Below are 12,850 nucleotides of genomic sequence, written 5' to 3'. Positions count from 1 at the left end.
ATGTTTGATAAAATATTTCATTTGTTTTCAACTAGAATAAATAACAAATTTATTTGTGCATATTATATTTACATTCAGCATGGTATACCCAATTCTACTACAGGTACGGCCAAACCAAGCACACCAAAAAGTAACCCATGAGCCACACTTTAAGGCTACCATTTGATTTTACCGTAATGTCGTTCGTATGCCTGATACAGCTCATCTGCATGTCATTCATATATGGATGACACTGCAGTAGCGGGAAGTTAAGTGTCATTCATATATGAATGACGTAGCATTCAGTGTGTTTACTTTTTCAAGTTCGAAGTGTATCCTTGTAAGAAAAATGCCCCTTTTACTTATTTTGTAATCAAAGATATAATTATGCTAAATTTAATATATTATTTGCTGTTTTCTGTTTAAAGCAAGTTGCTCTTTTATTAAATTTATATACTGTAATTATATTTTCATAATAAATTATTCTAAAAAAGTAACTTTTCATGTCATTCTTGGAAGAATTTATTCAAAAACTTTAAAATACTTCACAGAATAACATACAGTATTACATATAATGTATGTATTACATACCATGCCTTCTCTATGAATCTATGCTCCAGTGCATGCTTTGGGTCAGCTCCCGTGGACACCGGTGATCTAGTGAACTGGAAGGAGTAGATTTGAGACCTAACATCACCCATCTCTTCAGCTGATTCTCGATCATAAAATTAATTACTTTTTTCTTTCTTTTCCAGGTGTAGCTATGGCGGACTTCGAGTCATCCCTTACTCTTGACGTCAAAAAGGATCACTCGGGTGCAACTCAACAAACAGCACTAATCTCATCATTGAGAAGTGTTCTGTTTGTGATCAGTTCTACAATCATCGGCTTTGCAGCCTTCAGGAATACACTTACATGGTAAGGTTTCTGATTTTTTCAAGTGATATTATCTTTCAGTAATTTATCGCATGTAAAAAGTCAACTTTGGTTTCTAGTTCATATAGAATTTTGTTTGGGATATTCCCAACTATTTTGCATCATCACTGCCATCTGTGAGACTGAACTAATTTTTTTTTTTGCTATTTGTTTTACGTCGTACCGACACAGATATGTCTTATGGCGATGATGGGACAGGTAAGGCCTAGGAATGGGAAGGAAGCGTCCGTGGCCTTAGTCAAGGTACAGCCCCAGCATTTGCCTGGTGTGAAAATGGGAAACCACGGAAAACCATCTTCTGGGCTGCCGACAGTGGAGTTCGAACCCACTATCTCCCGAATACTGGATACTGGCCGCACTTAAACGACTGCAGCTATCGAGCTCGGTGAACTGAATGGTGCTGCTGTTGTTATTAGTCATGTCTCATCTAACAAGTGCTGTCGTGTCATGCATGCAGCTGAAAAAAATGACACCAGAAATTAACCATTATTAGAAAAAAGTACATCATGGCCCTTTTCCATGTACATTTCTCAAAAGATCAAATAGTGAAACAGTGTTAGAAAAAATAGTTTGACTGTTGGAAAAAAAACCTACAGTGAATGATATAATGTTCCATTATATACAACAGAGGCTGTCCTCTGTGGCTCAGATGGCAGCTTGTCGGCCTCTCACCGCTGGATACCGTGGTTCAAATCCCGGTCACTCCATGAGAGATTTGTGCTGGAAAAAGCGGAGGTGGGACAAATTTTTCTCCAAGTACCTCGGTTTTCCCTGTCATCTTTCATTCCAGCAACACTCTCCATTCTCATTTCATAGCATCTATCAATCATTAATAAATCACTTTGGGAGTGGCAACCGCATCGTACTAATAGCCTATATCCGCTTCATTCATTCCATCCCTGACCTGGTCAATGACTGGAAAACAGGTTGTAGGTTTTTTTATGTATACAACAGAGGACCATTAGTAAATATTAGTTCACAAAAAAAGGATTCGAATGAAAGTGTTGACTGCTGTGCTTCAAGATGCATGGCGAATGGCATGCCAGGAACATCTAGAAACCCACTGTGAGATGACCAGGAGAGTGAGTACAGCCATCCATAACCATCTTGGGCTGTAAGGCTTACATACACTAATTTCTTCTGCACTGTATTGCTGAACATAGGACTAACTCCAGAATCCTATATGAAGGATACCTGGTGGGGTCAAAATGAAAGAACTGTGGTCATAATGGACAAAGCTTCTCATTTATCTGACTGCCAGTGATCTTGTTTGATCTTGTTTACTCAATTACATTCAGTGACACTGATACCAAGGGATGCAGAACTTATTTGCATCCAGGTTAAGCCACTCGCTGAGGATTTGATCGCGCACCTCTACCAAATTGCGGGGATGCTGACATCCGCATTTTACCCGCTGTTCCAACGTGTCCCATGTCCCATCTCCCAGTTGACATGTAATAGAGTGGGGGAGTGTTCATTAAAACCAGTCACATATGCGTCCAGCCTAATGAACTTTGCTGTTATCATCTTGAAAATTCGGGCTATCAATAGCATACTCATCGTGCAGATGTTGACTGAAAGGCAACACCTAATCATCCAAAATGTTTAAATAAACACGCTGCTTAAAGTTCGTGGTCACCTCAGTGAGCGGGCCCAATCCATGATGTCAAAAACATATCAGATGTAAGGCTTTTCAGGAGTTTGCTCTATTAACCGGCATTTCGTCTTAGGTCTGGCACTAGACTCATCAGAGTGGGATGTGTCAGACCCTAACCACTGACGCTAGGGTGCATGCAGGTGAACTTATCAGAAGCCCTTATAAGTGGCACAGTCTGATAACTGCATATGGGAGATAAATCTCCACAATGGAATTATTGCCTGCCTAGCAATTCCGAATGGAAAATTCTGAATTCCCATGGAGGGAATTAGATATTTTTCACCAATAGAGCATGTCAAAAATGTCAAAAACATATCAGATGTAAGGCTTTTCAGGCATTTGCTCTATTAACCAGCGTTTCATCTTAGGTCTGGCACTAGACTCATCAGAATGGGATGTGTCAGACCAATCCACGATACGAAAAACGCCCACAAAACATCACAGACCCACTTCCGACTTGAACCTGACTTTGCACACATCCAAGATGAAATGCTTCATTTGGCCTTCAGTGCACTCGATGACATGCATCTTTGGAATATAGGCAAAAATGTGATTCGTCAGACCCCATTGCATTCCACCAGTCAGCTACTGTCCATGTTCATTGATTTTAGCCCAATGAAGTTGTGCATCTTTATGTGCGTGTGTGAACAATGGCCTCTTGCGAGGTGATCAACTCCAAATGCTCATTGCATGTAGTTTCTGTCGCAATGTTCTCTCTCTAACAGGCTTGGGTGGACCTTCATTCACAGACTGCAGTAATTCCTGTCCAGTTTGGGAGCAATTTTGATTCACAAGCTGTGAAACGTGTCTCCGGTTCCTCTCAGTCAGTATCTTTCCCCGACCACAATTCTGACGTCGTGTTTCATGGGCACATCTAGTACACCACTGCTTGTAAACATGATGAACACTCTGCTGCAAAACATCAACAAATCCAGCAACTTCATGCACCGTATGGCCAGGGGCATGGCCAAACACGATTGTCCCTTTTTGCCACTCCGTCACATCCTTATATCGACCCATGCTGACGTATACTGTCCGCTTGAAATATCAATGCTTCACTGATCGATATTGCCTTATGCTCACGTAGAGGCAGTGTGCATATGGTTGAGCATGGGGCTCATTCACTGTGCCATCTGTACACGTTTATCAATCCAACCAGACAAACATCCCTCTTTTATACAGAGAGGACAATGAACAGGTGGTAAGGCATGAAGTCATACCACCAGAAAATCCCTTTGCTTTTTTTAGCAGAAGATAGAGCATAGGTTATAAACTTCATGGTTCTGATCCGTATTGAATTGCAAGTACAATGTAATTATTAAATTAATGTAGTAATGGTCCACCTTTCAATACTATAATATGTAATATTCTAAATTACATTAATTAGGTACTAGTTTCGGGCGGGGCTGGCCATCTTCAGCCTTAATGTAAAACACCTAATAACTAAACAAATGTACATGTACACAATTGACATAAAACAAATGAAAACAAATATATACAAAGTGACATTAAAAACTGGGATGGAATTATGAATAAATCTGAAAATGAACTAGGTTCTAACATCTTGAGTATGTTCATCATTGAGAATAATTTCAAGTATTAATTTATATACACAGAACTGTTAGTTCTAATACTGCTGGGAACTGGTAAATGTTGATCCTGTAGTTTGTCATCAAATCTATTTGTGTGGTGTTAGCTATATGTAATCCATTGGACACTGCTGTAAATAACCACTAGCTGACGGGGAACTGTTAGATGTTGTTTCATCCTCAATCAAAATAATAAATGAGATGCTCTCATGGTGCTTGTTAAATCTTGCTGAAAATGTTGTTGGACATTGTCAGGACAGCACATGAAGATGTGGTTAACACAGATACATTGTGTCCCCTCTCCTTCCTTTTCATTTGAATCTCACAACAGTTAGTCTGAAGCACACTCAACAATAGACCACACACCTCATGCTGTATTGAGAGGTAAGTCTCATATAACCTATGCCATCTAACTAACACATTCTCTCATTCAATTCATTAATTTAATTTTATCTAATTTATCGGGTTAACTTCATGGGCACCGCAATGAATCGCAAAAATTTTATACCAGACACAATGTATCTGTGTTAACCACATCTTCATGTGCTGTCCTGACAATGTCCAACAACATTTTCAGCAAGATTTAACAAGCACCATGAGAGCATTTCATTTATTATTTTGATTGAGGATGAAACAACATCTAACAGTTCCCTGTCAGCTAGTGGTTATTTACAGCAGTGTCCAATGGATTACATATAGCTAACACCACACAAATAGATTTGATGACAACAGGATCAACATTTACCAGTTCCCAGCAGTATTAGAACTAACAGTTCTGTGTATATAAATTAATACTTGAAATTATTCTCAATGATGAACATACTCAAGATGTTAGAACCTAGTTCATTTTCAGATTTATTCATAATTCCATCCTAGTTTTTAATGTCTCTTTGTATATATTTGTTTTCATTTGTTTTTATGTCAGTTGTGTGCATGTACATTTGTTTAGTTATTAGGTGTTTTACATTAAGGCTGAAGATAGCCAGCCCCGGCCGAAACTAGTCCCTAATTAATGTAATTTAGAATATTACATATTATAGTATTGAAAGGTGGACCATTACTACATTAATTTAATAATTACATAGAAGATAGAGCAGGAAAGAGAGATCCATGTTATTCCATTTCAGGATATGCTGGTGAAAAGCCCTGATGGCAGTCCTATGGATTTCTGTGCATTTGAACTCTTGAAACGTGTGAAATATTACCATTCACATACCCTCACTGGTCTTTGGAAAGCCTGTTGTTAAGAAAGAGATATGATTCCCATACCCATTTTCCAACACAGTTTACTACAATGTAGGGTGATAGTCCACAATTCCAATGGTGGTAGCAAGGTGTTTTATAATATTTAATTTTGAAATTTAAAATTGTTTGGATCTTTCCATTCTGGCAGTCCTCTGCCCACATTAGACTGTTGTTGTGTTTATACTTTGAATGTACACTCCCTGCTTACTGACTTCGATCTATATTTGTATACTAATTTGTAGTTGGTAGAGGTAAAGTACTGCTCCTGGATTAGCAGCCAATGGAAAGAATGGTGAGAAAAAGTTACTGTTCAGTGATCTTGATTGCTGACGATGAGGGTGTTGTGTCCAATACTGTATCATATTAATGAATTTAATTTTGGTCCATACTGATGATTTATCACTATCAACAAGGATAGAAGTTCCACTTATTCAATACTGTAAAATATAATATTTTAATGTTATTTACTATATCGGGACTAGTTTCAACCCTTGTATTGGGTCATCTTCAGCCTTAAATCATAAATGGAAAAGAACATTAAATGTAATCTGAAAATACCAACACCTAATATATCACTATTGGCATGCCTTGAAGCATTGACGATACATTTTGTGGTTCCGCATGTGTCCGTTAAAACTGATGTCTCTTGCACATATGTCCAACACTTCTGTGTCATCTTGCATATATGTCAAACACTTTATATAATTTTTTCTTTTAAGATAATCATGGCCTTAATATAAAACGGTGCATTATTATGATGTCCGTTTGGTGTAGCTTTTATCTTGTATTATTTTTGGACTTCAAAAGATGGTCTTTATGTGATGGATATCTTTGGTCTTCAGGTTTGACTATTGCTGAGAGTATGTCAACTGCCATTTTTTGGTACTGGTATTAATAGGGACATTCACAGTATGAGTCTGTGACCTTCTGATCTCGTGGAGTGATCTCTCAAATCTTTCAAATTGATACCAATACTGTATCTCATTAGCCTTTAAAACTTGAGGAAGTTCTTCAATCCTGGGAACTTTTCTGATATTCATTTGTATGGCATGTTTCCTTAACACATTGGCTACCAGAGTGGTACAAATTAATTTCTACTTCATTGCACTACCACAGGCAAAATACCCTTTTGATATGCTATTTTCTTGTGAAAATACATATTTTTCTATCACTCTTCAGTTCTTGTGATAACAACAACAACAACAACACGGAAAATTGTACCCATTTTGCTTGCCCATTATAAACCAGGACAGTTGTCTTAAAGATTTTCTGAGGACAGCTTGACAATTGTATTAAAACTAGAACAGTTCCGATTTACAGGACGTCCGATCAGCCTAGTGTTGCATCAAGCTAGCGATCAGATCAACAAAAATCCACAGTTCTATCCCTTCAGGCAAGCAATTCAATGCTGAAAACATACTAGAGATTTGAGCTACAAATTTTAGGTAAATATAATAAAGTATGAGAATGTATTCTTTACTCATTCCTAAAAATTACAATCTTTTTCTTAATCATCATTATCCTGTCGATTAGATTAGCATTTTGTCTTTTTATACCACTACGAGCACTAATGTGAGTCAATGCAGAGTTTCACTTAAACCCTTATAACTACATTCAGTAAGCCTCCGTGGTTTACGCGGCAGCGCATCGGCCTCTCGCTGCTGGGTTCTGTGGTTCAAATCCCTGTCATTCCATGTGAGATTTGTGCTGGACAAAGTGGAGGCAGGACAGTTTTTTCTCCGGGTACTCCGGTTTTCCTGGTCATCTTTCATTCCAGCAACACTCTCCAATATCATTTCATTTAATCTGTCAGTCATTAATCATTGCCCCAGAAGAGTGCGACAGGCTTTGGTAGCCGACACAGTTCCTATCCTTGCCGCAAGATGGGGGCTTCATTCATCCTATCCCTGACCCGGTCACTGACTGGAAAACAGGTTGTAGGTTTTCTTCAACCACATTCGGTGTTGACGTTTTCCAAAAAATCAAAAAACCGCTGAGCATAGTGTACCAAGGAACACATTACAGAAAGAATTATGTAAATATGTTTAAAGTATTTGGCTAGGATTTGAATAAAAAAAGAAAACAAGTAGAGAAACAAGCAATTGTAGGCTGTTTTTCAGAAATGTATTTAGACCGGAAGTGATTTTCGAAATATTTTTTTAGTTTGACTCTTCTGGGCCCTTTAGCCCTTCACCTTTTGGCACAATTGAGGAAATTGCTTGATTTTATGTTTTTCATGGTGTAGCTCTGCTAAGAAATTGTTCTCAACATTAAAAATAATAAATTTTCTTAGGCGTCCAAAAATAAATGGATCACCGCAGTGAAGTCCGACTTAGAACAGCTGGCGATTTCAGAACAAACTATACAGGATCGTGTATTATTCCGGCAGTTGACCTTTCAAGGTGTTTTTCCAGAGTCTCTCACCAGCAGACATAGTACAGGCACCACCTGACCGAAGTGGACCGAGGAAAGGAAACAGCATACAGCCAGAAGACGAAAGCTTTCTTGGCGAAAAAAAAACAGAATTTCCATACAAGGAGTCGAAACGAGCCCCGTGGTCCTCAGTAGGCCAAAACGACAAGAAGAAGAAGAAGGAGAATACATTTTCTTAGATGAGTTCTGTATTTTTTCAGGCACTTACAAAGGTTTTGGGGAGCTTCAGGTGACTTCTGGCAAGCCCTATGGGATCGAGTGTTGGACACATTTGGTGAAAATCCACTTGCCTTCTGGGTATTTGGTAAATATGACTCTAAATTTTGTGCATCTGTTACATTTGTTAATAAGTGCAATTTGCTAATACGCTTTTATGATGCAGGTACAACAGTCTTAACTGCGATGGTATACTGGATATTTGGTGGAATTTACACCTTTCTGGACGTGACCAACAAACCAGCTGCCTTACGTCGCTACAAGATCCAACCTGGTACTAATGAACCTGTAGATACTAAAAGGCTGATGAAGGTAATGGTTATAATTTAAAATAGATTCATATTATTGCCTGTGACAGGTTTGAATTATTTGTTTTTCACTTAATACCATTTCCTGTGTATTGCACTGGACAGACTATACTGACAAGCACTCACACTTCAAAAATTATTATCTGGGGGCATGATTAACATGAACACAGGCATGTTAAATGCGGAACAACTATTAATGCAAACATTCCTATATGATAACAATGCATCCGGGAGATAGTAGGTTCGAATCCTACTATCGGCAGCCCTGAAGATGGTTTTCCGTGGTTTCCCATTTTCACACCAGGCAAATGCTGGGGCTGTACCTTAATTAAGGCCACGGCCGCTTCCTTCCAACTCCTAGGCCTTTCCCATCCCATTGTCGCCATAAGACCTATCTGTGTCGGTGCGACGTAAATCCCCTAGCAAAAAATATGATAACAATATTCACACACAAACAGAAAAACCAGAACAATAATAGAGCTTGTTTCTCAAATACAGTTTTGAATGAGTCTTAAGTAAGGAGCTTTCAATAATATTCACAAGTAAACAGAAAAGTAGAACTTGATTCATAAATACAGTAAATATTTTGAAGTGAATATTTTGAAGAAACATTTTATGTATGAAGGAATGTTTTGTGTACAAAGCTATCAAAAATAATCACAAGTAAAAAAAAAATTAGAACTTGCTTCATAAATACATTTTCTTAATGAATATCCTATTAGCATACTGTATACTCATGGGTCTCTCTATATACGTGGACTCATCGATATTTTGCTACATCTCCAAATTTTTTCGGCCGGGTGACTCCTCAACTATAACTCCGCACCTAGCCGACCATAAAAAAGCACATAGGCTGGCACCAAGTCAGAGGTCAGCCTTCCCAACCATGAACTCTTGCTTCGTACGTGTTGACCCTGCTATCTCCGAGGAGGACATCTAAGTTGACCTTCGTACGACTGGCGTCTATAGCGTCACCAGACTCTACAATGGCCCAGTTCCAGCACCAGACGAACTGCTGTATTTCTCGTCTAAAGACGACCTTCTCAAAATTCAAGCTGATGGTGCTTTCATCCATCGCCGCCTCCACCGAGTGGAATCTACTCCGCCACATATATTAGCCCGGCTCATAGATGACGACGAACCAGTTATGACTACCAGAGCCTCTCAGCCTGTTGCAAGAACACCACCGTCGTATACATCACCTCCACTATCTTCGTCTTCCTGCTTCACCACTCCTGTCACCACCACCACGACCACCTCTGCTCACACCTCCCTCCATATTCCTATTACTACCACAGTAATGACCCATCCCTCTCCTATAACGACGACTCCTCTCCCCCTCCCTCCCACCTCTGATCAAACTCGTCTCCAGAGACCATCCCTTCCACTTCCTATCGAGGGAACTCCCAACGATCCACCTGCAACCATGGCACGTCCACCATTGACACCACCACCGTCTAATCACTACAACATCTACAGCTGTGTCATTCGTGGAGTGGATCTGAGCATAGCCGCTGAAGCCATCACACATGAACTTCGCCAGGCAGGCCTTCCTGTAAGAAGAGCTTCTCTTATCTACAACGCAGACAGACCTACATTCTTAGTTAGACTACAACTTCCGACTTCCGAAGACATCCAGCGCCTTATCGCCCAAGGAGTACAACTCTACGGCCGCCACCATTGTGTTGAGCCTTCTCGTTCTCCTCCACCACCCTTACATCGTTCTACCACACCCCGCAGCCATCCCCGGCTGGCTCCTCCTCAATCACCATGTCCACATCTTCGATATTATCCACTCCCACCCAACTATTTTTCACCACTGCCACCATCTTCCGATCTCCTTCGCCTTCTTCTTACTTCCCTTGTCAACTTCTCCTCTTTATATAACACCCTAGCACTACATCTTCTCCCTGGTACTTTCGCGTAACCCTTCCCCCATTACCTATCGGTTCTGCATGGAAATAAATCACATCTCCCTAGCCAAGAGGCCCGCCCAAATCATCTCATATTTCACACCGCCACTCACCCATCTTATTCTTCTTTCACTTCTTCCTAACCCCATCACCTCTCCTGGCCAGAGAGAGGGCGTAACCCTCTAGGTGGCCCACCCCACCCTTCGGGGTGGGGAATGAAAACTTCTCGACAGACAGACAGACAGACAGACAGTCAGTATACTCATATTATGTATTTCATGATACAAAATGTGAAAAGCTCTACCAGTAGAGGTACTGCCTGAACAGTCTCCATTGAAAAATATTGTACTCTGAAGGAATGCCCGCTTTCTAATTTCATTTCTTGATATAAAACCATCTACCACTTTCTCCAGATTTAATGCGTTACGAGCCTTTGAAGGTTACCAAACTCCACGTTTTAAGGGGACTTAACATCTAGGAGGAGAATTTTTTGGGTAAGGCAAAAGGGCACTTAGCATCCCTAAGATCATTCGGGGTGGGGGTGGGGGGAGGAGGGGGCGCAGAAAATGCCTTGCTTCCCCTAAAGTTGGCGCCACTGCGAAGCTACAATCCTTCTGAATAGAACCAAGAGAATGCGAAACATTACAAAGCTTGATCCTTTATGAACAAAACCTAGAGAATGCAAAACATTATGAAATAACAAATAATGTAGTTCAACCTATTCAATACAAGTAAATAAGAAATGTGCTGTTACATTCCTATTTAATTGTAATTGTATTGTTACTTGTTACTTCGCGCCTGATAATATATGCAGGCTGGCTCACTTAACTTTTCTCTGCTTCTCGTAAACATTTTGAGACAGTGCCGAACTTTGCGTGTCTTGTGCTATTATTCAGAAGATTGTGCCTTAAGTGACTGACCTTCTACTTCTTCTAGATTTTACGATTTAAAATCCTGCAGTGCCTATCCCCATTATCTTATATTGCTTCTTCAACTGTTTTTGTTAAAAACTCATTCTTTAATTTCTTATTTACCTATGCATTGTTTTTGCATTTTATTCGGCCGATGATGACCCAGATTGGGGTCGAAATCGGTACCGCTCCCGCTTATAATTAAATAGGAATGTAACACCACGTTTCTTATAAACATTATGAAGCTATGCATTTGGGTTGAAGAATGGATCACTTCTATTTTGTGCAATTATAATATGCAGAGCAGTCATGAGTAAAATTACTTAAATATAAATGAATATTCTAGGATAAATATCTTGTTTCATTAAATAATATGTACAGTTTTTATTTGAAAATATGTTAAGATAATGAATCATTCCTTTCATTTCATTGAATGATTTCCTCTGACTGTATTCATCCTTATCTTTTTCTCTTTTCTTTTTTCCCATGTTTATCCTTTTTATCATTTTCCCTTCACTTTCCATGTCAAGACTGAAATCTGTCAAGATGTCTCTTGAATGAGTGCTGATGGACCATCCTCCTGACAAAGGTTGGAAGAAGAAATAAGCTTGTCAGGGGCTGAGAAGAAATAGATGTAGAAGAATTGGGAGTGATGACAAGAGAGTGCAGCTATGTGAAGAGAACAGTGTATGAAGCTACAGAGAATGTGCTTGTCTTTCCATGTTTTCATGCTTGTCTCCTCTTTCTCTTGCTCCCTCTTCCCACATTGTATTTATTCTATTACTAGCTGCAGAAGCCATCGTTGATGGGACAGTCATACAGCATGTGCAAAGTTATCTAACTCCCTAGCTTCTTCCCATCAATATTCAGGCATGCTATTTTACTCGGGCACAGCAGTAACCCCATCTATCAGAGATGAGTGGCAGCAGAAGAGACTAAACACGCCACAACAATGGTCAATGCAAATGTTGATCATTTTTATGAATTTTCAATATTGTAGGCCTTCACATTTTGTTTTCTTCCGACTGTGATATTAGAGCATATAATGTAAATGGACTCTTTCCTTCTTTCAAGACTCCCTCCTGTCTTATTCTTTAAGCGATCATTCCTTGATGATTTTTCTAATTTTATATAATCATCTTCTCAATTTTCTTTATCAATCTGGGTGGATCACCATGCGGTTGTACACCTTAAGACAGTCATGACAAAAACCATCGCCAGTTAACATGATTAAAAATATTTCAATGTTAACAACACTCGGCATTGAAAAGTCTAAATTCATGAATTCATAGTCGGTACCGTAAAACTATCTAAGACATAAATGATCAGAACTTGTATTCTCTATAACATTTTTATGTAATACTTTTTGGTAGGACCGCTAACATAGCAATTTAAAAATTAAATTTTAGGCATCTATCCCTAAACTACCATTTTATCCAGTGTGAATGAAATTATGTATAGCCTAGACCAGGGATGGCGAACCTATGCCACGCGTGTCACTAGGTGACACGCGGAGACGATTTCGGTGGCACGCCATATGAACATAATATTTTATATATACGTCTCGTACTACAGACAGTGCATATCTTACAGTGTTTCACGTGTAAGAAATAAATACCGAAAATCTAAATACTAGTTCCATTCGGACGTGCAATATGGCAAC

General features: G+C 39.3%; 1 protein-coding gene across 2 annotated transcripts in view; it reads left to right on the top strand.

Annotated features, from left to right (window-relative positions):
• Nucleotides 1–12,850, top strand: part of LOC136884459 (fatty acid hydroxylase domain-containing protein 2) — a 213,369-nt gene that overhangs the window by 170,004 nt on the left and 30,515 nt on the right. For both annotated transcript variants that reach the window (XM_067156640.2, XM_067156639.2), the window contains exons 2-4: nucleotides 735–897; nucleotides 8,040–8,143; nucleotides 8,222–8,367. In XM_067156640.2, the coding sequence (XP_067012741.1) occupies nucleotides 743–897; nucleotides 8,040–8,143; nucleotides 8,222–8,367 (405 nt within the window). In that variant the 5' untranslated portion in view covers nucleotides 735–742. The remainder of the gene's footprint in view (nucleotides 1–734; nucleotides 898–8,039; nucleotides 8,144–8,221; nucleotides 8,368–12,850) is intronic.

Source organism: Anabrus simplex, chromosome 12 (genome assembly GCF_040414725.1).
Source record: "Anabrus simplex isolate iqAnaSimp1 chromosome 12, ASM4041472v1, whole genome shotgun sequence".
Taxonomy (NCBI): Eukaryota; Metazoa; Arthropoda; class Insecta; order Orthoptera; family Tettigoniidae; genus Anabrus; species Anabrus simplex.
Note: the sequence above shows the minus strand (reverse complement) of the source record. Positions and strands in the feature narration are given on the sequence as shown.